This window comes from Ovis aries, chromosome 3 (assembly GCF_016772045.2).
Source record: "Ovis aries strain OAR_USU_Benz2616 breed Rambouillet chromosome 3, ARS-UI_Ramb_v3.0, whole genome shotgun sequence".
Taxonomy (NCBI): domain Eukaryota; kingdom Metazoa; phylum Chordata; class Mammalia; order Artiodactyla; family Bovidae; genus Ovis; species Ovis aries.
In genome coordinates this window covers 138,770,144-138,798,017 of record NC_056056.1, presented here as the reverse complement: position 1 = coordinate 138,798,017, position 27,874 = coordinate 138,770,144, and the positions used below count along the sequence as shown (strand labels likewise).

At 58.0% G+C, this 27,874-nt stretch overlaps 1 protein-coding gene and 1 long non-coding RNA gene across 9 annotated transcripts in view; one reads left to right on the top strand and one right to left on the bottom strand.

The window, feature by feature from the left end:
- HDAC7 (histone deacetylase 7) overlaps positions 1–27,874 on the bottom strand; it is a 37,211-nt gene that overhangs the window by 2,509 nt on the left and 6,828 nt on the right. For 3 of the 8 annotated variants that reach the window (XM_042246805.1, XM_027967404.2, XM_060414082.1), the window contains exons 2-24: positions 18,390–18,440; positions 14,416–14,603; positions 14,227–14,317; positions 13,805–13,916; positions 12,896–13,011; positions 12,599–12,724; positions 12,169–12,260; positions 11,886–11,981; positions 11,574–11,754; positions 11,193–11,389; positions 10,798–10,971; positions 9,413–9,632; positions 7,755–7,888; positions 7,482–7,602; positions 7,177–7,226; positions 5,891–5,998; positions 4,963–5,018; positions 4,684–4,771; positions 3,261–3,380; positions 2,944–3,041; positions 1,611–1,729; positions 867–1,000; positions 465–549 (exon numbers count right to left, since the gene is read on the bottom strand). In XM_042246805.1, coding sequence (XP_042102739.1) covers positions 465–549; positions 867–1,000; positions 1,611–1,729; positions 2,944–3,041; positions 3,261–3,380; positions 4,684–4,771; positions 4,963–5,018; positions 5,891–5,998; positions 7,177–7,226; positions 7,482–7,602; positions 7,755–7,888; positions 9,413–9,632; positions 10,798–10,971; positions 11,193–11,389; positions 11,574–11,754; positions 11,886–11,981; positions 12,169–12,260; positions 12,599–12,724; positions 12,896–13,011; positions 13,805–13,916; positions 14,227–14,317; positions 14,416–14,603; positions 18,390–18,440 — 2,757 coding nt within the window. Of the gene's footprint in view, positions 1–464; positions 550–866; positions 1,001–1,610; positions 1,730–2,943; positions 3,042–3,260; positions 3,381–4,683; positions 4,772–4,962; positions 5,019–5,890; positions 5,999–7,176; positions 7,227–7,481; positions 7,603–7,754; positions 7,889–9,412; positions 9,633–10,797; positions 10,972–11,192; positions 11,390–11,573; positions 11,755–11,885; positions 11,982–12,168; positions 12,261–12,598; positions 12,725–12,895; positions 13,012–13,804; positions 13,917–14,226; positions 14,318–14,415; positions 14,604–18,389; positions 18,441–22,447; positions 23,425–27,874 lie in introns of those variants that run through there. The other 5 variants (XM_042246807.1, XM_060414085.1, XM_060414084.1 and 2 more) reach the window with 3 other exon arrangements.
- Positions 3,639–8,858, top strand: LOC132659621 (uncharacterized). Its single transcript, XR_009600230.1, has 2 exons — positions 3,639–3,923; positions 8,364–8,858. It is a non-coding gene; the product is annotated as an uncharacterized LOC132659621 (long non-coding RNA).

The window sequence follows — 27,874 nt, the reverse complement described above, 5'->3', positions numbered from 1 at the left end:
TAAAGTGCTCCACAGATGCTGAGCTGAAGTTGAAAATTTAAAGTGCTTTCCAAATGTGGGGTTAACCTAGGACACAGCTCCCAAAGCAGGTAGAGTTCCTAAGACGCTGTGGCCAGAACTGAGGGTCAGGGTGGGAACCAGCACTTCCACAAACGAGGCCTGAGTGCTGCTGGGGGCAGGGCCCTGGCCTAGGGCAGCAGCTGGGGAAGGGAAGCCAGTCCTGCCTGGTCCCCAATGTCTGCCAGTCCCTGCTAGGTCCATCTGGAAGCCTCTGAGGGTATTCACCTGTGGGGGCACCTGCCCCCCATTACTATGGGGTACTTTACAGAATGCCTACTCCGATGCAGCAGCAGCTCCCCTGGGCTGGCTGGGGTTGGAAGACCTGGGGCTCTGGTCCCTGGGGGCAACAGACCCCAGAGTTTTCCCCAAGTCTGGGGTCAGCAGTGTCCTCTCTCCACACTCACTGTGCACTCGGATCACAGCTTCCAGGGAGCGGATGGCATTGAGGTTGGGTTTCTGCTTCCAGCCTTCTTCTGAGAGGGGATCCACCTACAGAAGAAAGCATGCATCAGTTGCCTGCCTCGCAGGGACCCACAGGCCCAGCTCTCTCCCACCCCGGGGCCCTCGCTTTCCAGGCTCAGATAGGCATATGCTCCTGGCTCTGCCTGGGGCAGGGGACGCTGACCTGACGTCTGACCCAGAGAAGAGGCATCCACTCTGTTCCCCTCAGTCCAGGCCTGGCCACCCCCACCCTGCCCATCTGCAAGCCCCCAGGGAGGCGCCCCAACTGCCTGCCCCTTGGGGTGCTCCTGGGAAAACTGGACTGCCTGCCCCACAGCTGCATGGATCAAAGGTGGGCACCTCACCTTGTTGCCCAGAAGAGCAGCCACGCAGGCCTCGGAGGCATCACAGATGGCTGTGAGGTCATGGCCCCCCTCCAGGGCCAGCACTACCGCACCTCCAGCCAAGCTCATGAGCTGCTGTGTCATGTACCCAAAGCCTGCATGGTGGGTGAGAGGGTTAGGAGGGGCCGGGGCAGGGGGGGGAAGCCCTCTCTACCTCTGTTATTTCCCTGCTCGGCTCCTCCCTGAGAAAGAGTGACTCGGGGGACAAATCTCTACTTTACCAATGGCTTTCACATGGAACCCCCTGTAAATCTTACTAGTGTGCCTCACTGAATGTTCAGTGAGGTTAAGGGTGGCTAGTAAGTGACAGGGCGAGGACTCGAACCCGGGGTAGGGACTCCAGCCCATGTCTTTTCCGCTGAGACACACCATATTCCTCCCTGTCCTCCAGGCTCAGCACTGCTGAGTGGGCTCCCTCTGTTCTGAGAACTCTGCTCCTCCCCATCCACCCCCGCCCAGCCTGGGAAGGACACAGTCAGGGTGGGAGAAGTCCTCTGACCGAGCCTCCAGTCTGCAGGACTTGAGTCCCCAGGTGTGACTTAGGCCTTGCTCGATGAACTGACCTGGCCTGTGCATGATCCCCGTCCCATGCTCATGGCCCTGGGCCAGCCACTGTCACCTCCCTGTTGACTTGGGCAGCGCTGCCCACCCACCCCGGCCCAGCCTTCATGCCCTTGCCGCCCCCCTAGCCGGGGCCCTCCTTACACTTGGCAGAAACATGGTAGCCACCCAGTGGGGGCGGGTGACCCTCGGCAGCATCAAACCCAGCCGACACCAGGACCAGGTCCGGAGAGAACTCCCGGGCGATGGGCATCACAACTATCCTGTGTGCGGGGAAGGGGGGCTCACAGGCTGTGCAGGGCCGCCCGGCAGCAGAGGTGGAGGGCCCTGCCTGGGGCCAGTCCTCTCCCACTAACTCTACGGGGGAGCACCCTACTTTCAGGACTCCCAGCAGGATGAGCGGATGCCTCTGGCTTCTCGACCTTGGCCCACCATCCATGTCCCTGGTACAGCCTAAGGACTCAGCCACCCAGGGCTCTTAACTGGCAAGAGGCAGGAAGGAGCCAAGGATGAGGGGATGAAAGAGGAGCCGGTGCACTGTGTTCAGTGGGGAGTGGTGGGCAGGGCCACAGGGAAGGGGCAGGTTACTAAAGCCTCAGGGCAACACCGGAAACACTTGGCGCTCAGCTGCCACCTGCTTAGGACTGAGTCGGCCACACGTCACCACTCACCACCTAAGAGCTGACCAGGGCAACAGATCCTCTGAGGTCCTGGGCCACCAAATCCATGCTCATCCTTTGCACCTGCCGGCTCCTCACAGCTACCTCCCTCCACCGCTCATTCCTCACCCAACCCTAGGTCCACTTTGCTGTCCTTCAAGACCCTGGGTGTACAGATGCCAGGAATCCCAGCCCAGGGCTCCTACAAAATTAACTCTCATTAAGAATACTCCAGAAAAGTATACAGAGACCTATTACCAGGCTTCCCTTTCTCCAAATGGAGTCTAGGAACCCCCAGAGAGAAATACACAACAGCTCCTGAGCCAAGTCCCCCTTACAGAATGGCTTTGCTTAAGCAACGACCCCAATATGGATATCACCTGCTTGTTTTCCCTCCTCCTCCACAGTTTAGGCTTCTCAGCTCCTATGCAAAGTCTGCCTCCTCCAGGCAGCTTTCTTCGCCTTAACATAGCAGCTCTGCTGCTCACTCCCCCAGACTGTCTCCCTGCACTCAGCTCAACACTGGCTCTTGGTAGCGTGTGACATTATAAAGTACGCCTTGACCTTTTCAGTCTGTTTTCCTGTCTCCCCACAGGGACTGGATGCCCCTAGAGTCTAGCGTAACCATGCCTTTCCCTGTGTCTCAGTCCACAGGCCCACTCCAGGGCTGGCTTATAATGATAGTGGCTGGCTTATAGTGATTAGATGAGGACGAGCTGACAAGCCACCCGATCACCTCCAAACTGGTGCTGCTGTAAAAGGGGAAGAGAGGGGGGCCCTGCTGGGCCAGGCCTCCTCTGCGCCCCTAGTGAGCTTACCTGAAGGCAGCCAGGTACTCAGGATCCCCCATGGGAGGGTCAAGACCTCCAGCCCAGGCCACGTTGACATTGAAGCCCTCACCGCTGCCAGCTCCCACCTGGAACACAGGAGGCAGGAGATGTGTAGAGAGTAGTGTCCCGGGAGCAGAACCCCTGGATGTCAGTGCTACAAGAGTAGCTCATGCAGCCCCTTCACTTCCGAATGTAGAAACGGAGGATCCGAGAGGCTCAGCAGCCTACCCAGGATCACACAGCTAGCTGTGACAGAGACAGTTAGGGCTACTCGTGAGAGTGAGCGGGCCGGAAGATGGGGTTACCTCATCCACAGCCCCACTGCCAGGGAAGAAGTTGCCGTCGTCATGGCGATGAAGGGAGATGTACAGCACAGTGGGGTCCTGGTAGAAGGTCTGCTGGGTGCCGTTGCCATGGTGAACGTCCTGTGGAGGGAGATGGGCAGTGAATTAGGGCAGGTCTGAAAGCAGAGAGATGGGGGCTCGGACAGGCTGGAAAGGTCTCCAGGTCAGTGACCATTGTGAAGGTCGGGAGTCTAGACCTGGGGGTGAGAACACGGGGGCTCCTAGAGTTAAACTGTCAAGGGACTCATGGGTGTTCAGATATGTACATAACACGCTGGGTGGGGGTGATGATAACATGAGGCCCGGAAGGGGAGGAGCTGCACCGAGGGCAGGCCAGCCAGAGCCAGAGGGAGAGTACGTGTTGGGGGAGGGCGAGTGCCAGGAGAGGGAAAAGTCCAGGGTCACACATCAGGAACCCTTACTACTGCGTCTTGCTCAAGGTCAGGGTGTGATGCAAGCGATGGAAACCACACTCCATTACAGAGGGGCTAGGACAACGAGGCCCAGTCCCATCCTCACAGGAGCGCCGGGCACCGCCCCCAGGCTCCTGCTTGGCCTGGGAACGCGAAGGTGGACTGCGCATGCGCACAAGTGTGGCCTGTTCCTTCTGCGCTGGAACATCCCGTAAGTCGATGTGAATACGAAGTGGTTAAACACAGGTGCTCCAGGGCTAAGGGGCCTCAGGTCTCAGGGCTTACAAGGTGTACGGCTGTGTACAGGTTAACCTAACCCCTCTGTGATGACTTCCCTTATCTGTAAACCAGGGCAGAGTCAGGATTAAATATGTGATGTGTGAAACCATCAGTGTCTGGATGAGAAGGGCTGACTCATTGGAAAAGACCCTGATGCTGGGAACGATTGCGGGCAGGAGGAGAAGGGGACGACAGAGGATGAGATGGCTGGATGGCATCACCGACTCGATGGACATGGGTTTGGGTGGACTCCGGGAGTTGGTGATGGACAGGGAGGCCTGGCGTGCTGCGGTTCACGGGGTTGCAAAGAGTTGGACACGAGTGAGCGACTGAACTGAACTGAGGCTGATGTTATGTGCTATTATTGGCACTCTCACTACCTGCAGGGGAAAAGCAGAAGTGACCAGATCTACAGAGGGAAGCCAACAGAGGCCCAAAGTTAGCATTCAGATGGCTCCTCCCCTGTGGGAGCCGGTTATGGCTGAGCCCTTCCCACAGGCCAACTCCTCCGGGCCTCCCAAAGGCCCCGTGATGGGGGCCCTCTCTGCACCCACGTTTACACACAGGGAAACCGAGGCTCGGGAAGGCGAATGCAGAACTAGGCGGGACACAAAGCCTCGTCTCGGGTCGCCAGGCTCAGGGCTCTTTCCACAGGGCTCTCGGACCTGCAGGGGCCAGGAGCTGGGACCTACCCAGTCCACAATGAGGATCTTGCTGGCCTTGCCCTGCTGTTGTAGCTGCCGGCAGGCGATAGCCACTGAGTTGAAGAAGCAGAAGCCCCTGAGAGGAAAAGACAAGAGGTCGTGCCAGCCCGTTCCCTCCCCGTGCCACCCCCGCTCCCACTCCACCTGTCTCCAGCCCAGCCCCAGAAGGCTAACAGGAAGGAGGGGCCAACCAAGGACCCTCCCCAACAGGAGGGCCGTGAGGGCCTGCCCCCCACTCCAGCCCATCTAGGCCTCCCCGGGCCTTACATGGCTGTGGAATGGTCTGCATGGTGTCCTGGGGGCCGAACCACAGCAAAACCATTCTGGAAACAGAAAGAATGCTTGTCAACCGAACAGCCAACTGTCTGCCCCACACCTCCACGAAGCCGTCCCCCAGCCGCAGGCTCTTCCCCTGAGAAGGGACTACAAGACAGTGTGACTGACCAAGGGGCCCTCTGCTGACCCCCAGGCCATGAACACAGAAACTCCCATCCTGGGGGCTCCTGGCTGTTATCACTTTGTAATAACAGCTATTATATTGGGCAAAATCTATGTGCTTGCCACTGTGCTAAGCACAGGGTAAACACTGGATTTCACTCGCACAACGTTCTGAGGTAAATGTTACCTAATCTTCATAACATCTTCATAAGATAAACATTGTGATTATCTGGTTTACAGACAGGAGAAACCTGGAGCCTCAGGTGGATTTAATATTAATAACTCATGCGAAGTTGCCTGATAGCAGAGCCAAGACTTGGGCCATGAGCTCCCAAACAGAGGGGGCTCAACACAAGCTCGCATAAGGTGCCAAGCCCAGGGCAAACAAGCATGGGTGTCAGCCCAGTGTGTAAAACTTCAGCATCACAAAGGGCCACTCTGCCAGTGCACGGGGCCCTGGAGAGGCTCCACGACTTGCCTGCGGCCACACAGCAAATATGTTAACTGACCCCGCATGAGCATGGGCCTGCCTCTCTTAGAGACCACAGGACCAGGGGCCCAGTGACTTGATTCCTCAGCAGGTAACGTGAGCCTAGGATTCAGATCTCATCTGGGTCCCCAGAGCTTTCGGTGTCCCTCCCGAAACCCTGTGGTGATCTCCAGGAATGCGATGCTGGGGGCTGGGTCTGCCTTCCCTGCTGCCTGTCCCCTGCCTCCTTCCTCCGTGACTCAGGCACCCTCCACTCGAGCCTCCTACCTTTAGCTCACGGGAGGCCACTTTGAAGGCGAGGTCGGTGACACTGCCAGCAGCCCAGCGGGCCGCATTGGAGGAGTGCAGCTCATTCCAGATGGTGTCGGTGTCCACCTGTGGGGGCCAGAGTCAAGGCCCGCCTCACCCACGGCCTCCCACAGGAGCCAGGGCCTCAGGGGCAGTGCCCACCCCATGGCTGGGACCCCAGGGGCAGGGAGCTGGGCAGATGGCTGCCTCCCCCATGCCCCACCGCCCAAAGGCAAGGCCTCCCGTGTCCCCCAGTCCCAGCACAGCTTCTTCCCAGCTTCAGTCCACATCACCAGCCCGCACCTGGCCAGCACTCTGCTGGCAGCAGCGCGCCTGCCCCCCCGGTCAGAGGAGGGGGCATGGCGTTACCTGGGCGGGACTTGGGGTTTGGGCCTGGAGGGGGTTTTAAGCCCCCGCTGACTCTGCTCAGGCCCTCGGGATGGTCGGAGCTCGAGGGGCCGTCTGCACCACTGTCTTCCACTCAGGGCCCCTAGCCCAGGCTGGGAGGCCCCCCAAACCCAGTCCCTGGGCCTCAAGGCTAGGGAGGGGCCGGGGGGCGTGATGGGGAGATGGGGAGGGCGAGGCGGACCGAGAGAGGCGAGGAAGGCAGAGAGAGTCGCAAGAGGCTGGAGAAAGAGAGAAAGACAGAGACAGAGAGGGAGAGGAGGGAGGAGAAAACAGAAGCAACAACAGTTGGAAAAATCAGAAAGTGGCAAGAAATGGGAAGTTGTGAACAGGGCGCTGACCGGCTCCCACACAGCCTCCCAGAGACAGTTCCCATCCCTCCAGGACTAGGCCTCCGTCCCCTACTCCACGTGCCCGGCCAGGAAACCACCACGGGGACATTTTGAAGTGAGGAAGGGCACTGCCAGGAGGCAGAAGTCCCCAGGCAGAGTGAGAAGGAGCAGGGAAAGCTAGGGCATCGGAGGGACATGCCTGGGTCTCCAAGGATGCCAGAGGCACCCCACAGCCCGGGCCGGGTGGCCTGGAGGCCAGCGTGCTCTCAGAGGGAGATGAGCCCAAGCCCCAGGCTCAGCCCTGCTCTCTCAAGCCTCCTCAACCTCCACCAGAGGCCTTCGAAGTGCAAGGCAAGGGGCTCTACACTCAGGAGGACACACCCACCAACGAGGAGCTTCTAGCCGGCAGAGGGGGCACTAGGGGAAAGCCCCGGCCCACTGGGCCCAGCAGGACCACCGAAACAAGCAGGCAGGGGCTGGGCCTGGGGGAGTTGGGAGGGAGGAGGTCTGGAGAGCCTGCACACTTACCCCAACGCCACCACAAGGCAGCATCACGAACATCCGCTGTGCCAGGAGGCCTGCAGGGAGAGGCCCAGGTGCGTGAACCTAACCCGCTCAGCCTCTGGCCCAGCCCGGAGCAGGGGGCCCCTGAGAAGAGGGCTGGGAAGGGCTGGCAGGGAGGGGTGGAGGTGGGCAGCAGAGGAACCAGGGGCAGCACAGGGGTGCCTGGATGCTGAAGGGACGAGCTCTATGGCGCAAAGACTAGAGCACAGAAGGATGCTCGGGCTGAGTGAGCCAGTGGCATGGGGCGGGGGGAGTCTGGGGGCTCCTACCTGCCAGCTTCCCATTGTCCAGTTTGAGGCGGCTGAGCGGGTTGGTGCCGTAGAGGAGTACGTGCCGCTCAGAGTGCACCGACTGCAGCTCCTCCAGGGAGGCCTTCCGGCCCCGGAGAGACTGAGGAAGGACCCACAGAGCCCCTGAGCCTCTGCTTTGGGCAGCCCTCTCCTGCCATTCCCACCACCCAGACTGGCTCCAGGCCCTCCTAGCTCCTTCCCTCCCACAGCCCTCACGCACTCTAACCCCAAAGCCCCCACCTGCCTCCTCACCTCACACTGGCTCCGGAGCCCCCGTTCCAGCAGCCGGGACCAGATGCTCTGGATACGGCCCGCGTGCTCCGGGTGCCTGCTGTTGTCCCCACAGGAGCACTGGTGCTTCAGCATCACCGAGTCATAGACCAGCCCTGCGGGGAGTGGGCTAGGGGGTGAGGGCCCCGGGGAGCCCCAGACACACTCCACACAGTCCCCCATGCCCCGTCCTACCCCATGGCGCCTGCACACACACCCCTAGCTCCTTACCCAGGCAGCCTCGGGCACCTCACCCACATACCCCCCAGCCCCAACCTACACAACTGCCACATACTACTGCCTTCCCGACTCACTGACCTTCCTCATGTGGCCCAAGGATCATAACCTCAAGAGCTTGGAGCCTAACAAAGGGAGGCCTGAGGCTGGCGGCTCGCCTGGATATGATGACCCAAATAGGAGCCCCAGACCTGGGAGCTGGGAAGCCCACAGAGACACCGGGCCATGTGACAAGACAGATGTGGCTTGGGGAAATTCAAATGGGGGAAAATGAATAACCACCTAACTGCTCAACCAGTAAGAAACGTTTACACTAAAATACTATGATGACACACTATAAATTCTCATTTTCAGGGCTTCCCTGGTGGCTCAGTGGTCACGAATCTGCCTGCCAATGCAGGGGACATGGGTTTGGTCCTTGGTCCGGGAAGATCCCACATGCCAAGGAGCAGCTGAGCGCATGTGCCAGAACTGCTGAGCCTGCGCTCCACAGCAACAGAAGCCACTGCAATGGGGAACCCACACCCCGCAACTGGGGAGCAGCCTCCACTCACCGCAGCTAGAGGAAAGCCTGCACAGCAGTGAAGACCCAGGACGGCCAAAAATAATAGATGAAATCATTACTTTTTGAAATCTCGCTTTTAAAGGTTGATTATATCACAAAGTATTCATAATGTGTAAACTGAATAGCGTATACAATGTAGCCACAAAACGCAGTGTCTATGGGATTTATACGTGTGGCCAGAACGAAGACTGGCCTGAAATACGGCAGCATTTATGAGGGGCTGCCTCTGGGTGATGGGATACTGGCTCGTGATTTTTGTTATGAATTTAAAGGTCACACCTGTATTTTTTCTTTCCTTGTTTAATATTTATTGATTTGGCTGCACCAGGTCTTCATTGTGGCCTGCAGTGTGTGAATTCTTAGCTGCAGCACGTGGGGTCTAGTTCCCTAAAGATCGGACCTGGGGCCCCTGCACTGAGAGCATGGAGTCCTAGCCACCGCATCGCCAAGGAAGTCCCCTGGCTGGTGGTGTTTTTCCTGTGCTTATGCTTTTCTATTATTTTTCAAATTTCTAAAATGCTCGTGAGTTCTTCTCACAAGCAGAGCAACAATGTAATTTCTGAAAGGCCTGAATTAATTGTCAGGAGACCTGAATTCTTAGCCTGGCCTGACTGCCAGCCAGCTGTCCCCTTGATTTCCCGAGCCTGGGTCTCCTTAACTGTAACATGGATACAACCACCTGCTCCATGGGACACTAGGTAGACCTCCTCAGACTAAGAAAGGGCTCTGTGCTCTCGAAACATGTCCAGAGTGAATTATGACACAGGGAATTATGGAATCCCCTACGAGCCCCCATGTGCCCCGGGCTCTTCCTCCTGCCCTCTAATCCAAGCCTTACCCGTGGTGAAGGGCAGGGTCCGGGCAGGGGTCTCTGAGCTGGGCAGGATACGGGCCTGGCTGGCGGGCTCTGGGGTTGGCAGCGAGGCAGGTGCGGCCGGGGACGACTGAGCCCTGGACAGGGGCCGGTGACTGCCCGGGGCCAGGGGAAGCAGCATGGAGTCTCCAGTGGCTCCTCGGGGGAGCCGCCCAGCCAGCCGCTGCTGCTCCCAGAGGAACACCTGAGGGACACAGGGGGCCTCAGGCTCTAGGTTCTCAGACCCTGCTCCATTTGCCTCTGCCCACAGCCAAGAAACTTCCCGTCAGGCCCCTCTTCTGCAGAAGCCTCTGACCCTGCCGCCCAGCTGGGCATTGAGTCTCTGAGCTCCCTGCCCATATACTCCCCCAAAGATCTGCAGCCCAAACTGACCACCCCATTCCACCAGCACTCCCTGAGCCCTCGAGACCCCAACACCAGAACTAGGGTGAGGGGCCTCAGGTTGGCTCTGACCAGGATCTCCTCCTGGTCTCCGAGGACTACCCACTGCCCGAGGACACAGGGGGCTGTGCGAGCCGCCGCACTCTGTGCACTGTTACCACATCTTATGGGCTGAGCTGTGTCCCTTCCCACCTTGTATTTAGGATGGGACACCCAGTCCCCTCAGAACGTGACCTGATCGGAGACAGGGTTTTCACAGAGGTACTCAAGTTAAAATGAGGTCATCAGGGTAAGCTCCAATATGATTCTTGTCCTTATAAACAGGGGAAGTCGGCATACAGACGTGGACAGAAGACAACGTGCAGACCCAGGGAGAAGGCGGCCGTCCACAAGCCGAGGGAAGAGGCCTTCCTTCACAGGGCTCAGAGGGAGCCAACCCACCAACACCCCGGTTTCAGACCTCTAGCCTCCAGAACTGTGGGGAAAGGAACACCTGCTGTTTCAGGCACACATTTTGTAGTACTTGTTACATGAGCCCCAGCAAATGAAGACTCCACGGCTTGACTCGTGCAGCTGAAGGGCCAAGCCTGGCTCTGCCCCACCTCCTGCCCTAGCACCTTCCTGGAAACAGCACTAACAGTCACAGGGGGGACGTCCTACAGCGGGGGTGCGTGGGGCTCCATGTGCCAGTCTCACCACTGGAAAGGCACATGGCTTCACCCTGAGGCTGGAAGGCTGCTGGAGGTGCACACATGTATGTGTGTGTGAATGCACGTATGCACGTGTGTGAATGCATGTATGCCTGTGTGTGTGTCTGTCTGTACCTCAGTGTGGGTTTGGCAGAGGAACCATGGTCCTAGAGTTGTCTTGTCCCCTGCACTGACATCCCATCTCCCTCCCTTCCACCATTACCAGGCCCCAGAGTCTCCTGACTCTACCTTCCAAGAGGCCCCTGGGCCCGACCATACCTGCTGGTGCTGCTGGAGAGGAACAGGGCCTCTGGCCTCCTGCTGCCCATGACTGGACTCCCTATGTTCCAGGCCATCATCCCGCAGCGGCCCCACGCTCCCACTGTCCGTCTCGAGGTCCTCAGCTGAGGGTATCTGCCGCAGTCGGGGCTTCTCACTCGGCTTGGCTGACCTCTGGGGTGGGGGAGATGACTACTGAGGAGACTTGCTTGGGCACAGGGCGTGAGGTGGGGAGTGGTGGTCGGGGCCAGATCGTCCTGCATCCCGCTGGGACTCTAGTAGTCACACAGCCCTGGGCCCCACACATCCCCTCTGGCCCTGCCCCTCCTGAGTCTCCCTTCTTTCAGCCCCAGTTCAGCCACCCCTCACTGCCTCCCCTACCCCGTTCCCCTCACCTTGATCAGCTGGACGTGAGGTTTGAGCCGCTCCAGGCGGGGCTGCAGGGGGCCCAGCAGTGAGGGGGCAGTGGCGCTTGGGGGCAGGGGCTCTGAGCGGGTCCGGCTCAGTGGCCGGTGGAGGCCTGATCCAGAGGGCCGCTCGGTGGTCAGTAAGGACTGGGCAAAGTGGAAGGGCAGTGGCCCAAGCCCGGGCACTGGAAAGAATGGGGTGGGGGGCATAAGGAGGGGACCACAAGGAAGAGTGGAGGGAAGCCAGGGTTGGGGGGTGAGGCGAGCCAGGGACTCAGCAGCAAGACGCACAGGAGGATGGGACCCTGGCCATGCTTGGCCCTCGGCAGGGTACTGGGATCCAGCCCTTCTGGAGAAGCTGGGACTCACCAGTCAGCAGAGGGGTGTGAGACACTGAGGGATCCAGGAGGAGAATGGGCTGCAGGCGAGAGGGCAGGGGGCCCCCAGCCTCGGGCTCCAGGCCATGGGGCAGGAAGAGGTGAGCATGGGGGTTCCCCAGGACTGGGCCCCGAGGGCCCAGAGTCGCATGGGTCCTGCGGTCACCATCAGCCTGGGGGAGAGTGGGGGAACATCACTGGCGAGAAGACCCCAGAGGGGAGGACAGTGAAGGCCAGGGGCGGGGTGTAGGAGAAGGGATGGAGAGATCTCGGGTGTTTGGGGGAGGGCGCCTCAGCCACTCACCCTGGCAGGGGCGGGCAGCCCCAGTGTGATTGTGGGCAGCAAGGCGAGCGGGGCCAGAGAGGTCTCCTGCAGCCGCAGCCGCTGGCCCAAGTGCGCCTGCCACGGGAGCAGGGCAGGGGTCACCGGTTCCAAACCTTCACCCCCAGGCACACATTCCCCGGAGCCCCCCTGAAGCTTGGGCTGGGGCTGCCCAGATGCTGAAGCCCCAGCCTGGCCAGGCTGCCTGCTGAGGGCCGCCGAGCCCCAGAGATGCCCCAGGGCGCCCAGCCTGCCAAGGCCTTACCTCGGAGCCCAGGACGGGGTTGGGGCCATGCTCGCTGTCGTTGGGGGAGCTGCACCCTGATGCCGGCGTGCTGCTACTACTAGGGGAGGAGTCTGAGGGTTGGGGAGAGGGGGGTGCTCAGTTAGGAGCCAAGAGTGGCTAGGAGGGGGCCAGGAACAAGCCCCTTCCGCGGTGGGTGGGCTCTGCTTCCTGCTTTCTTCCCAGCAGGACAGGAAGGCCATCACCAGCCTCCAGCACTTCTGAACACTTGGTTTTTTTAAGATGCCCCTTCTTTTGGGCAGACGTCAGATTAGCCAATGGAGCAGGAGCTGGGTTCTGCCCCAACTCACCCCTTGGCAAGTGTGTAGGCCACCCTGTGACAACCACCCACCGGAGCCCTGGGGGAGGGCACCAGGCCTGCCCGCCACCCACCCACCCTGCCGGGCCTCACCGCCAAGGGTCTCTGCGGGCCGCCGACGGAGGCTGGGAGGGGCGCTCTCCTTCCGCAGTAGCGGGTTCTTCCTCCGCTCCAGGGACTTCTTGGGCTTGTAGCGCAGCTTCAGGTTGGGCTCGGAGACTGCAGGAGTGCCGGGATCACTCGGTGCACGCCCACCCCGTCTCTGCCCTAAGCCTTCCCTTCCAACCTTCTCTGAGACAGACAGGAGAAGGAAGTACCCCCTCCCTGACCCTCCCCCAAGGCTCTTCCCCCTTAGCCCCTCTGGAGATCCCTGCTGGCCTGTCCACGCACCTGTCTTGCGCAGAGGGAAGTGTTCTGGGGGGTCGCAAGGCAGGCTGGGAACAGGAGGCAGGAAGCTGCCGAGCATGGAACGGGCAGCTCCCTCCGTCTCCAAGGGCTCGAGAGTTCTGCGGAGTGAGCACCAAGGCTGCTTCAGAGGGGCAGGGATGCCCAGAGGCGTAGCAGCCATCTCCTTCCACCCTTTGGGACCTGCCGGGGGAGGCAGCGGGGCTTCCCAGGTGGCGCTAGTGGTAAAGAACCCTCCTGCCAATGCAGGAGACATGAGATGTGGGTTCGATTCCTGGGTTGGGAAGATGCCCTGGAGGTGGGCACGGCAACCTACTCCAGTATTCTTGCCTGGAGAATCCCATGGACAGAGGAGCCTGGCGGGCTACAGTCCATGGGGTCACAAAGAGTCGGACACGACTGAAGCGACTTAGGATGCAGGCATGCTGGAGTGGCGGCGGCCAGCAGGGCCAGGCGGAGTGCATGGCCAGTAGGAACAGGGGCCATCTCCAGGGGGCAGTACTGGGCCACCCATCCTGATCTGTCCTTAGGAGCCAGGGTCCCAGACACAAAGGGAGGAAGCTGTTCTAGGAATCTGGATATTTCTGTGCTTAGGGGAAAATACAGAGGAGAAAGCCAGCGTGGTGTGCGTGAGAGAGTGTATGTGGGGGGAGGAGAGGCTTGTAGGGAAGAAGGGCCTCAGGCGGGGTGAGGCGAGATAATTAAAGGCCAGAGGAGAGCAGGTATCAGCTGGGAGAGAGGGTCGGAGAGGCACTAGGATTAGAGGTGAGGGGTGAGGATTAGGTGAAGGGCACCTGAGAGCAGCGGTCTGCGTGTGCTGTGTGCTCATTGGCGGACATCCGGAGGGGGGCGTGGCAAGGACACAAGGAGGCGGGGCGGAGAGGGAGTTGTTACCTGTAGGGAACGCTGGGGCTATTAGGATGAACCGTTCTCTCTAGGGCCGCCTGTTGTTTCTTCAGAATCACCTCTGCCAGCTTCTGCTTGACCACACTGCTGGCTACGGCACCTGCAGGGGCGGAAATCATGAGTGGTTTGGGGGGTGGGTCGGTGGGTGGCCTCCCTGGAATATTTTCTGCCCGTTGCCCTGATCACGCCCCCCGCCGCACCACCCCCCACCACGAGGCTTCCCAGGGGCCCTTCATGCAGCAGCCAAGCCTGAGGCTACATCCCTTCTGTGAAGCCCGCGGGTCCCCCTTCACCTCCTCCCGCGTTCACCCGCAGTGCCTGGCAGGCAGAGACCCCGACTGAGGCTGGCATCCTCCTCCCCCCGCAACACAGGGGGCCGTGGACACGCCGGGGGAGGCTTCCACCCTTACTTCGCTTGCTCTTGTCCTTATTGAGAAGCTGCCGCAGCTCTTGTTCCTGCTGCCCCATCTGCAACTCGGGCATCGGCGTGTCCATTGAGAGCTGTGGGGAGGGGGCGAGGAGTTGAGGACAGAGGTGGAGGCTGAAGGGAGGGCGGGGCCGGGTCTGGGCTCGAGGCTTCGTGGGAGCTTTAGCTTTACCCGCATGGGCTCTGCGGAGCGCTGGGGCTGCAGGCTCGCCAAGAAGAGGTGGTGGTGGAGGCGCTGGGGGTGCTGCAGGGCCAGCAGTGTGGGCTCCGGCGGGGCATCCACCGCGGGCCGCTGGCCCACCCGCAGGTCCATGGGCTGGGGCTGAGGGCCTGGCGTGTCTGCGCGGGGCCTGGGCCAGCCTGAGGGCGCACAGAGAGGGCAGGGTGAGCGGGAAAGGCCCGCAGGTGAGCGGTTACCTAATCAGCCTCCTTCAGCCTCACTTGACAAGGCACAACACCCTCCAGGGGCCTTTCCCTTGGGGGCCCTCAGCACAGTCCTGCCAGGTAGGTATTTTCAATTCTGTTTCACCCGTGAGAAAGGAGGTCACATATACCATGGCCTTAGTCTATCGCTGGTGGTGGTGAGCTGAGCCTTTTGACCCCAAGCGTAGTTTTCTACTAAATATATTGCCTCTCCAGGCCACGGTTGGGGGCTGTGGGATTTAGGAATGGACTGAGGACCCTTTAATGATACATCCTGGACCCTGACCTCTCCTTCCCTTCTTCCCCCCTGGAGGAGGATTGGACACACATGCCCTCTGATAAACTGATCTCAAAAACAGCAATAGGACAGGCGGTTCCCTTTGTTCTGCCTCCAAGCCCAAAGGGCACCCCAGGCCCTCAGCACCATCCTCCCTACTTTATCCCAGGCCACAGGATAAAGAGGTGCCTCAAACCCACAGCCAGCCCTGGCCAGCACCCTAGGCCTGCACAGCCCATGTGCCCAGGGAGCTCCTAGGTACCCTCACGCCAGCTCCGGGCGGGGCGTGGCAAGGATGGCAGCTTCAGCGCCTCGAGTGTCCCCTGCGCCCACGCCAGGAGCACCCTGCCAAGGCCATGGACGCAGGGGCTATATATAACCAGTTGCCAGACTAGGTCCCATGCCAGCCCCGCCAGCTAGGCCAGGCTGCGCTCAGCAGCCAGACATTCCCAGTTATCCTAGAAAAGAGGTCGCAGATGGGGCTGGGAGCAGGTGAGAGCACCCAAGCGGAGGAACCTTTTCAGAGAGGCTTCCTTCAGCTAATGCAGTGCTGGGCATCCCCTGTGGAGGCAGCCATGGGCTGTCTTCCAGGCCAGCACTGAAGAGGACTGGAAGGCGCTGGGGCAAAGACCAGCCAGGGACTCAGGAAACACAGCCTGCAGGTCCAGCTGAACCATTATCTTAACATCCACAGCACATGTGCGGACTTGCTGCAAACCCTTTCACCTCATCACCCTGGGGCCCTGGGAGGGAGCTACTACTGTTCCCACAGGAAGAAACTGAGGCTCGGGTGAAGGGACCTGGCCAAGGGCACCAGCCCAGGGCACAGTGAGCTCAGGCTCTGTCCTGCTGAGACCAGCGCTCTGGCTCCACTTTCCCATCCACTTTCAGGAAGTCGCCTGCCCTGCCTCTCACCCCAGGATGGGTTTCTCGCTGGAGAAAGGCAGAGGGGCTTGCAATAGGTGGTCACTAAGTGGTGCCCGCTCTTATATTCTCTGACTGTGAGATGGAGACGAGAGAGAAGCAGAGCAGGGAGGTGCCTGTACCATTCTCTGGATGTCAAGAGACCAGAGCGGACAGCTGGGCACCCAGATACTGACGACAGCAGGCAATGCACCACTTTGATGTCCCCACTTCTTGCTCATGCCTCCACTCAGGGACCCCAAATTCTCATTCTGGGTTGAGTTTGGGCCCTGATGCCACTGCACTCCTGCCCCAGGAAGGGTCTCAGTCCTCTCATGGCAGGTGTTCTGGCTTCCTGGGGGGACTCCCTCAGCGATGCATGAGGGTCCTCAGGGCAGGCCCCCTGGACTTGCGGCCAGCAGCTTTGGCCACACAGACTGGGAGCAACCCATTCCGCTCTCCCTCACTGCCTCAGCCCCTTCCACTGCTGGGAAGGTGGGAGGGGCTCTGCCTTCAACCCTGGGAACCCCTCTCAGGGTGAATTAGCATTTGAGGGTCTCCACAGTCTGGTGCTAAGCTGGTCTCTCTCCACTTTGTCTCCCACATCTGAACACGGACCCTCCACCTAAGCTATCAGCTCCCGTCTCATCACAGCCCATGTACCTTCCATGCTCTGAGCTTGTGCTCATAAAGTCCCCCTGCTGGTGCTGTCTTCACCCCTCAATTCCACTTTTCTAGATCTTGCCAGACTTCCAAGCCTTGCTGGAGTCTTTCCCCTTTCCTGAAGCCAGCCCAGGGTCCCGTGTCCAGCCCTCCTCTGGATTTCCATCATGCTGGTGGTTCTGTCCCCTGAAAGCACCGGCGAGGCAGGTACCAAATCTGAGCTATGCTCCAAGGGCAGGGACTTGCTTCTCCCTATTGCTCACTATCCCAACACCTAGAACCAGAACCTAGCGCATGACAGGCACTCAGAAAATATTGTCTGAATCAATAAATAAATCCCTATGTCCTCTGTGCCCTGGAATAGAGATGGAGTTCATTCATGCTTCTTTTTCTTTTTCCAATTTCTTTCAATGTTTAGAAAATTACACAGCTGCTGCTGCTAAGTCACTTCCGACTCTGTGTAACCCCACAGAGGGCAGCCCACCAGGCTCCCCCATCCCTGGGATTCTCCAGGCAAGAACACTGCAGTGGGTTGCCATTTCCTTCTCCAATGCATGAAAGAGAAAAGTAAAAGTGAAGTCGCTCAGTCATGTCTGACTTCACAACCCCATGGACTGCAGCCCACCAGGCTCCTCCATCCATAGGATTTTCCAAGCAAGAGCACTGGAGTGGGGTGCCATTGCCTTCTCCAATGCATGAAAGTGAAAAGTAAAAGTGAAGTCGCTCAGTCGTGTCTGACTCCCAGCGACCCCATGGACTGCAGCCCACCAGGCTCCTCCGTCCATGGGATTTCCCAGGCAAGAGCACTGGAGTGGGGTGCCATTGCCTTCTCCAATGTATGAAAGTGAAAAGTTAAAATGAAGTCGCTCAGTCGTGTCTGACTCTTCACAACCCCATAGACTGCAGCCCACCAGGCTCCTCCGTCCATGGGATTTTCCAGGCAAGAGCACTGGAGTGGGTTGCCACTGCCTTCTCCGATTACACAGCTAGGAAGACTAAATGACAGTAGGTGGTGAACTCAATGCTTCTTGAATGGGTGGATGAATTCCTTAATCAGCTGCTGCCTCCTTTCACATAGATCACATATTACATTCTACCATTATTTCTCTCTTTATTTGTGTGTCTCATCTCCCCAGGTCTGCAAGCTTTCGACAGCAAGGACTGGAGCAAAGAGGACATGCCCTTCCTTTTTCGCTGCCCTAGGCTGGGTGTCAGGTGTGGAACCTGCACCCAGAAGGCCCTCAGTGGATCTGGTTGAAATTAAGGACAAAGCAGACCTCAGTCAGTCCAGCCTCACCCACCCCAGCCCAACCACGGGCACATCCTAAACTATGGACATCCACCCCCCCTCGCCCAACACAGCCTGACAGCAGCGGGGGTGTGGAACGCTGAGAGGATCACGGAGTGGGGTCCTCAACCTCCACCCAAGCACCACGAGGCATCTTCCCATCCTGCAAGGGCTGCTGTGCCCAACCTGCAGGGCCAGCATGAGGACCTCAGAGCCGACAAACAAGAATGCACCCCCTCCCCAGAGCCCCCGAGGCAGGGACCTGAGCATAAATATTAGCTTCCTACTTGCCTTCCTGTTTCGCTGCCCCAGCGCGGACAAGAAGAGCATCCTGCCTTTCCTTTTCCTGTTGTGCTTCCCAGCTCTGGGGCCTGCCTGGACCCAGAATTGCCGCTCTTATCCCCCACCCTCACCTCTTCCCCACAAAACCCCAACTTTGCCCCCTCCCCCAGAACCCCAGTCTCCCAACTGTGGCCCATCCTCCAGGCACCCTGCTGAACCACCTTCTGTCCTTTTCAGCTCCTCACCCTCCTTTGTCCTTTCCAGCCTCATCTTCCACTCCCACCACACTCCCCCTCAGGCATACTCTTACCTATGATGGGCGGGCTGGAGCAGGGGGCAGCCGGGCTCACCTGGGTCCCATCTGTACAGAGAAGAGATGGAGTGAATCAGCTGCCAGGAGAGGAGGGGCAGGGGAGGAAGAGGAGAGAGGGCTAAGCCAGGCAGGCTGCCTGCCTGTCCAGGAGGCCTCACTCCAGCCTGAGCATGCCAAAACCTGGCACCTCCACTGAAGCTAGCCAGAAAGTCAAGACCCCACCCCATTCCTTTCCTTGAACTCCCATGCTGCTTAAGAGTGATCCCCAGCTCCATCTTCTTCATCAGATCTATCAAGCAGCTCAGATATCTCGCTCTTCTGGAGCTCAGTCCTGGACAGGAAACTCAGGTGGTTCCAGTTTACCCAGCAGTGTCAGCCCTCCCTGAGGTGCCCAGCCTTCTCTGGGCAGCTGAGGCAGGCTCCCAGAGTTGGAAGGGGAAGGAGAGGGCTGAGGGGTGAGGTGGACAGCAGGCTGGTGAGACTGCACTAAGGATGCCTGGAGGGAGACAAGGGGAAGGGGGAGCAGGACTGAAAAGGGAGCTGGGCCCCCCTCCACAGTGGGGGAGGGATTAGGTCGTGGCCTGGAGGTCAGGTCAGATCTGATGGGAGCTGCGAAGGGGTGGGTCTGGAATGCACAGCTCGAGGACCCCACAAGAGGAACTCCCTCTTCCTACTGCCCTATCCTGGGTCTTGCAGCCTCTGTGCCCCCAGAGAAGGGAATCACTCAGCCTTTGTTTCACGGATAACCTGAAAAAAGAAGTCTTTCCTTCTGGAAATGGCCACCTCTCCCAGACTCCTAGGTCCAGTGCAGGGCCCCCAACCCCACCTCCATCCAGTTCAGAGCCCATGGAATCCCATGGTAGGACAGTCAGCAGCAGAGAGGCCTAGCGGAGCCCAGAGACTGGCTGGGGTGGGGAAAGCTGAGTCCTGAGGCCACCTTGCCCTCCTGCTGTCCAGCTCAGGGCAGAGGACGGAGCTGGAGACCAGAGGCGTCCTGAAGGGGCAAGTGGTGGACACACAGAAGCCCTCCTCAGACCAGATTTGGGGCAGAAGGGGTGTTTTTCTGAAGGTCAGCTGGCAGGTACTGCTCTGTGGCCTAAGGGCAGCCTCAGTACTCTTTCAGAAGCTGGACAAGTAGAAGTCCCTGCAAGCAGGTGCTTGTCAGGGAGGGGCGCCTCTGCGCACAGAGAGAGAGATTCCCACCAACTGCCCCTAGATACTAGCGGCCAGCGCCCGGATGACATTTGGTAGGGAAATGTCGCTCCGCCTATTCAAATGAGGCCTATCCTCTCAAGTCCAGCCCAAGCCCATCTCGTCAGGAAGCTCCCCCTGACCTCCCCTCCTCACCTTCCCCAGCACCCACTTGGTACCCACCACCTTGAAACTTCAGTAATTGGGGTCTCTGCAGTGCCACTGGTAAGGTATGACCTAATACCTTGCTTGGCACATGGCAGGCTGTTAGGAACTGGTGACTCGAACACAATGACACTCTCCTGGCCCCATGCCTAGGACATGGCATGCGTATCTCTCAAGGTTTGTGAGTCTCAAGGAACAGGAGTGCGGGAGGCAGCCTCCCGGATGGGATGGCCCCCCACCCCGGGCCTCTCTCAGGAACCTCGTTCTCTGAGACAGGCTTCAAAACTAGGCTCGCGGCTGCACGTCCAGAGACTGTAGAGTCCTGTGTCTCCAGTGCCTGCTGCTGGGAACTGTCTCCTACAGCCCTTGGTCCTTGCCTGGGGGCTGGCCAGCAGCACATGCTGTAGGGGCACAGCCAGCTTCTCTGCACCCCACTCCCCTGTAACCACGGGTTCCGGACACCATGCACCCTCTGGAGGGGACAAAACTAATGGCCCTGAACTCCGTAGTGTTTGTTACGGGGCTCAGAAGAGACGCTGTGATGATGATATGATGTAAACTCTTTTTAGGAAAGCTGCGTGTGTGTGTGTGTGGTTTGCCTACCAACAGGGGTGGATTTTAGAAGAAATGCCTGGAAAGAGCTCTGCTTCTCTCAAGCCCCTGGGTCCATGCTGAGAGACCAGGGGTTCAGAAGCGCCCAGAGCAACAGAGATAATTGTTGGGGAGCATCTCTCCTGTGTCCCAGAGAGAAGAAAAGGCACCCGGTCAGCAGCTGACCTGAAACCATGAAGTGACCACCTGGCATCTCAGACTTGGGGATGAACTTGGGGGCCCTTCTCATCAGCCCCTCTCACAGTGCTATTGCCACTAATTTGGGTGCAATCAGGAGTGAAATGTGGGCATTCCTAGTGGCTCAGACAGTAAAGAATCTGCCTGCAATGCAGGAGACCCGGGTTCGATCCCTAGCTCAGGAAGGTCCCTGGAGAAGGAAATGGCTACCCACTCCAATATTCTCGCCTGGAGAATTCCATAGACAGAGGAGGTTGGCGGGCCACAGTCCATGGGGTCACAAAGCGTTGGACACGACTGAGCGACTGACACTTTCACGAGTGAAATACAATCAGGACTGAATGGACCCAAGGGATGGAAAACAGCATAGGTCTAGCCCTTTTGCACACTGCTCCAGGCCTGCGTGGACAGCTTTCATTTCTGGAATCCTGGTCACTCCCTATTCCTACCTTCTTTGGAGGCAACTGCAGTCAGGCTGAAGAGATGGTTTACCAGTTGCTGAAGTTTCCATCAAGTCACCTTCCCCAACTGGACACCTGATCTTACCCAGAAATTCTGCCCCAGTGGGTCTGCCCTGGCCCTCAGCCACCTCTAGGGCAGACGTAAGTGCAGCTCTCCCGTCCCCGAGCACCTGTACAAGCTGGCCTCCCGCTCTTCCCTTGTTTCCCCTTGGCCCTCACCTGCCCAGCAGATGTGACTGGAAACCTGAGCTCGGCCTGGCCACCTGCTCTCCCCGGCGCTGCCAGTCCTATGTCAGGGGAGGGCTTCCCCAAGAGCATGGCCACCTACAACCCCTCTGAATGCTTTCCATGTCTTTGTCAAAGCTGTGTCCCCCTCCCTGGTCTCCTGAGGAGTTGAAAAAGGAGGAGCAGGCAGATCCCTGCCCTGCAGGCACGAGGCAGTGAAGCCCTGGATCCTGGGCTGACTCTCCCTCCTCCCTCCCCCAGCCCCCTCAGCTCAGGTCTTCTTCCCCTGACAAAACTTGACTCCGCAGCGGGCTGGCAGAGAAGACAAAGCTGGGAGTGAAATGGCCAAGAAGGTCCAAGAATCAATAAACACAAGAGAGAACGTCACAGTTGCCCGACTGACAGCGTGAGGACTGTATGGTGCATGTTAGGAGCTGATGAGGCTTCAGAGATTGTGCAGGCAACACTCTCACTTCCCAGAGAAGGGAAAGAGAGAGGGGAGGGGGGCTAGGTCACAGTCACCCAGCAGGGCAGCAGTACAACCAGGCCAGACCAGTGCGGGGAGAACCCAAGAAGTCGACCCCAAAAGTGGGTTCTAAGTACCTCTCAGTGAGGGCACTGGTCTTGTGCTCAAAGGGGTAGAAAAGTGGCTAAAACCTGACTTTCACTTTCAGGAGTTTCAACTCCAGACAGTCCACGATTTTTTAAAAATTGAAAAGTATATGACTTGTAGACACTAAAAACATTTCAAAGAGTCCCTCAAAGTATGAAACTAGAAGTTTCTCACTCATCCAACTCCCTAGGACTTCCTTAGACTCAACTCCTTATGTCCCCCTTCCAGAAATTCTCTTGCTATTTACTAATTCTATTGCTTGGCACCAAGCTGCTTATTACTCAGATTTATCCAGGACCCAGTGTGCTGCAAGCTGGATGGGAACTCTGGCCCCACGAAGTGAGAGAAATGAGGGTCCACAGCACGGAGGACGTTGGCTTTGGGGTTAGATAGACCGGTGTTCACACTCCGACTCCCTCAATGACTGGCAGGGATAGCCAGGGACACGCTGCAGCCTGGGCAAGGCTTGGCTGTGCCTCTGAAATTCGACGGTAAGAATATGGACCAGGAAGAGGTCATCTGAGATGAGCGACGCTGTGCGTGAAGCACGGGGCACATGGCGGGTACTCCCCGCCAGGGCTGTGATTCATCCTATTTGCCCCTGAACTCACCTGCAGCCGCCCTCTGGCATAAGCATCTCAGCATCTGGTCCCGTCTGCGTTTTGCCCTCGTCTCTCTGTCCACTTGCTCCCAGATGCGTTCCTGTCCAGTCTCTTATCTCCTGACTCTCCCAAAACAGGCTCTTCTCCATCTGAACTTTTGTAACTAGCAGTTTACTATGTGCCCTGCATTTGCTAGTTCATCTAACCCTGAAGACAAACCTATGTGGTGGCTACTATTTTTATCCCTATTATATAGATTAGTCAACTGAGGCCCAGCAGTATTAAATAACTCATCTGGAGGCACATAACAGGGAAGTGGCTAAGTTGGGACTTCAGCCAGATAAATGGGCTCCAAAATCCATGTTCTTAAGCAACACTCGTGGCTGCTTCTCCCCAGCACCTCAACTCTACAGGCTACTGGGTGGACAGCCGAATGCAGGACTTGGCTGGGCACAGGGAAAGATAAAAATCACGCAGCTCCCAGGAAACTTGAACCAGCGGCAGACTCCAGTCCTGCTGCAGGTGAGAGGGCGGAAACTGCCTGTCCCATCTCTAGGCCCCGGTGAGGACAGTCCTCCCAGATCACAGATAGACACCAACTGCTGACTCTGCAGATGCCATGCCAAGCGATGACTTCGGACTATAGGTGGGAACAGGGGCTGTCACCGACAAGGCGGGAACTTGGACGAGCACCGCCTTCATCTTCAGGCTCTCGGGTATCCTCCTTTGTCCCTTCCTTAGATGCTCCCAAGGGCTTCTGAGGCTTTCTCATTAGCATCTCAAAGCAAGCTCCACCAGGCAGGCAGGAAGGCGGGCGGGCCTGGGGCGGAGGCTCCCAGGTGAGCGGCCTGGGACGCAGGCCTGCCCAGACAAAGGCCTCCAGTCAGGCCGAAGCGGGGGGCCCAAGCTCGCAGGCTCCGCAGCTGTGTAGCAGGCAGGAGGCTGATGTGAGGGCCGCAAGGCCGGCCCTCCGCCTCCGCCTCCGCAGCAAGCATGCCCCTTTCCCCACGCCTGGGGCCCTGGGGCAGCTATTTTTAGCTCTTGACACCTGGGTATTTTGCAGCCGCAGGATGTCCGGTTTGGAGTCTCTTTCTGGGAATCCCACATGCGGCTGTTGTAAACAGCCCCACGCAGTGGTGGCCTGTGCTGGGAGCCGGCACCCCCCTTTCTGCTGTTTGAGATGAATCAAACAGGAAGCAGATGTAACCATGGCAGCGGCAGCTTGAGCTCCCTGGGGGTGGGATGGCGTCCTCTCTGGCTTCTTGTCCCTGCCCCGGGGTCCAGTCCCTTCTGTGGCCTCTCCTGGCGGATGGAGACCACGCTGAGGCAGGGGAGCTGGGCCTTTCTGAGTCCTGAGGGGCTGGCGGTTCCTGGGACACTCTGGGGCATCTCACTGCCCTCTGGCAAGGAAAAATGGGAGTCTCTCCAAACCCAGCGGCCTCGGGGCCACTACCCAGTCTCCCCTGGCTAGTCTCTGTGACGGTAGGAAGGGGAGGGCAGAACCACTTGCTCAGGGTGTGTGGCATCGCTCAGCAGCAGGCTCCCCCCAGTCCCAGGCCAGGCCCCCTCGTCCAGACTGCCCTAGGCTTTCTCAGGTCCCCAAAGGCCTCAGAAACCAAAGTTGCCACTTACCCTCAGCCCTCTGCTCCAGGAGCGCCAAGCCCCAAAATAGGAAGTTCACCACGATGTCTGCCCACCATCTGTCTTTCCTATCACAAGCAAAACAACCTGAGCAGTCAAGATGGGGGCCCCATCTGTAATTCGGGGAGAAGAACTGAGTTTCTGTCAAGCTTCTGCCTTTGTCTCTCCCCCTCCCCCACCCCCTGGTGCCCCACTGAGACCAGCTGCTCCCTCTTAGCCGCCAGCCCCAGCCCCAGCCAGTCTTTCTCAAGGGCCAGCGCTTGCCCCAACAGGAAGCACGGTCACCGCCCTGGGGCTGTCTCAGAGCTGCTCCTTTCTCCCCTCTGAGGTCTGTGTTCACTCCCTCACCCTCACTGGTCCCCCAGCTCCTGGGCCGTCCTTGGCCAGACCCTGCCTCCCTCTGCACCCCACTTCTGCCTCCCACTGGTTCTGTCTCTCTCAGCTATGCCTTTCTGGCTCTGCTCACTGGTGCCACCCACGAGGCCACTCAGTCTACTCCAGAGACTGCCAGGGAAAAGTTTAAGTTATATTAATATCAATCATTATTATTTTATTATTACCAGTAATTAGTAATATTAGTAAGGATCAACAACCATATACTGAATGCTTACTGGGTGCTGGTTACTGTGCTAAGTATCTGACTTGTACTCTCTCATTCGGTCCTCACAAGCACCCTATAAGCTCAACACTCCTCCCATCCTCAAATTACAAAGGAGGTAACTGAGGCTCAGAGAGGTTACGAAACTTGCCAAGGTTACACACATGCTAAGTGGGGCTTCAGGGACTCCAGAATCTAAGCACACAATCCCTAGACTGGTGTGTACAATGAGCCCCACCCACTGAGGTGAGGTGAGGCCACCTGGGAGTCACTGGACAGAGTGTGGTCAGTCCCAGCATCAGAAGGCCTGGGCGTGACTCACGTGTTCCCACAATGCCGGCACTCCATCCAGAAGACAACAACAAAAATAAAGACAGGACCATCTCTGCCTGTGCCTCCATGAGGCCTCCAAGAGGCACTCCCCAACTCCATCTTCACTTCCTTTTTCATCCTTTTCATTTTCCCTACTTTTTAAATGTACTTGTTACCATTTTATCATTTCCTGTAAGCTGCCCCCAGCCGCCTATAACTAAACAAGCAAACCCCCAGGCCTGCCTCGGAGGACAAACGCTGTGTGAAGGCACTCTGGAAACCGTCAGGCCCTGTCTAAAACCCAAATTACATAACCCAAGCAAGACACTCACAGAGCGGCTACTTGGGAGTGAATCCCCAGGGGGAAGATGCTCTCTTCTCTCTCCCTCTCTTGCCCAGGCCTTACACACTCCGGCAGGCCATGGCAGGGGTGGAGGGGGCCCCACGTGCAAAAGAGAGCCCCCATCCTCAGGGCTTCCCTGGTAGCTCAGTGGTAAAGAATCTTCAGGAGACCTGGGTTTGATCCTTGGGTTGGGAAAATCCTCTGGAGAAGAGAATGGCAACCCATTCCAGTATTCTTGCCTGGAAAATCCTATGGACAGAGGAGCCTGGCAGGCTAGTTTATGGGATCACTAGAGTCAGACATGACTTAGTGACTAAACTGCCACGATCCTCAGGGCAGGCTCCTGAGGGGCTAGGAACACAAGCAAACAGCCATCAGCACCCCTGGACCTGGATGTCTGGAGAGAGACAGAGATCACGGTGGAGACCCTGGCCTGCTCCATGGCCTGGGGCATCATGGATATGAGTCCATGAATAGTAACAAGCTATGAATGCTGGCACTCACAGGATGCCACATTAATATTCATGACAGTTAAATACCAGATCCCCATCCCAGCTAAGGCCCGGAATCCCACTCATTTCGCCTGTTATTTTTGGAAGGTGGCGGGTAGATTCTCCAGGTGACACAATTCCCTTTTGTGGCCAGAGCTGCCCTTCAGGCTTGCTCGGCTGGGGTGTCTCCAGACCACAGACCCAGCAAGGGTGCATGCACAGCTCTCAGGGAACTCAAATGCCAGATGCATGGTACTGGGTACTGATTTGGGCCAACCAGCTGTCTTGGAAAATTTCTAGCCAACTGGGGATTTGATGAGATGAAAATTTACTGTAGTGGAAGGTAGAGATCACTGACTGAAAAAGCGGCATACACTGTGTGGTCTTGTTTCGGTAACATGCACAACACGTGAAGGCATGTCAGGAGATGGAAAGGCGCTCAGAGGGACCGTGGCAGTGATCTCCCATTGCTGGGACTGGATGTTTCGTACTCTTTCACCTTTGCTCTTCTGTGCTGTCCGGCTATCTACGAGGCGCATGAACTGCCTCTGTGACAGTGAAACAGAATTGATATGTATATATACACCCCATGCACAATCAAGATGGCACTGCCAATGGGCATGTAAGCTCTGGATCCCGTGAGAACTAGGACACAGGGCTCTCACTGATTCCTCGTATTCTTGGACCCCGTATCCTCTGGGGTTCTGCATTATCTACAGCCCAGGATCCTCGACCTCTCCCTGAAGCACGCAGAAGGCCGAGCACAGGCCTGGGCACCAAGTCAGGACTGACTTAATGGATGCCTGCAGCCTGAATAATGATCATTTCCTGAAAGAAATGCCTCCCGCCTCTTCCAGGGCCGCTGTGCTGGGAATAGAGACTGCTGACATCACTGACCTTCTCGTCCCTCCCCTGCCTCATGCTCCTTTTAAAAGTTGCCAGGGAGGGGCTAAACTAAAGGTCATTCCGGCAGATGCTGGCAAGGTACTTACTGCACAGCAGGGCTATCAGGGCCAGTCCCATCCCAGACCCTCCCTGTGCCAGCTGGCAGCGAGGCCCTAGGGTCCCTTGCATCCTGCCTCACTGGGCGAGCCGGGGGTGAGGGAGTGAAAGAGAGAAGGGGTCCACCCTGTGACTTCTGGCTACAGACTCCTGCTGTTCCAGGCCCTTATGGGTGGAGGAATCTGTGAATTTGGCCTGATTTTTCTGTGAACTGGGGCTGAGCCCAGTTTCTGTTCTTCATGTCTTTAACATTCCCTATCCCTGACCTTCAAAAATATGAACAATAACATCAATGATGGTGATGATGTTCTCTGTGCACTGACCTCATACCGGGCACAGTGCTAGTCTTACTTACTTGAATCTTGAGAGCAACTCAAGGAGCTTGAAGCAATTATTACTTTCATATTACAGAGATGAGGAAACCGAGGCACAGAGAGAGCTACACTTGGTTTTTTGCAGGAGGAAAATAGGGACGCTACCATATTCCTCCTTGTGCCCTCACTGGAGGGCCCTTCCGCAAGCTCTGCGATGGGCCCAGGAGAGTGAAGGTGATCACTCACATCTGCAGGGTGCATTTGAATCTGCAGAGGGTTGACAGGCACATATGAGTAAATCCCCGCTTGAAAGATTAGGAAATCAGGTGTCAGAGTCCTTGGCAGCCTTCAACTGGGATTCAAACCCAGGTCTCTGGTCTGAGAATGGTTTCTTCCCCACTACCACACTATCTCCATGGCCCGACTCTCCAGAGGACTCTGAAGGCCTGGAAGGGAGAGGCCGTCCTTCCAGTGCCCTGGAGCCGAAGTCAGGGCCCAGCCCCTCGCCCGGTGGGGTGGGGGTGGGGGGCTGTGCCAGCGCGCCTCCTCAGCTCCACCGTGACTCACTCCTGGGACCCAGGGGAAACACAGCCCTGAGCTGCGGGCAAACACGGCCTGCCGCCTGCCCCGCCTCCAGCTCCCCGCCTCCACATTTGCTAACCGAAACCCGGCTGTTGCTATTTTTAACCCTCCAGCTCCCCCTTGCCTGGGGCTCCCCCCTTCACCCCCCGCCCC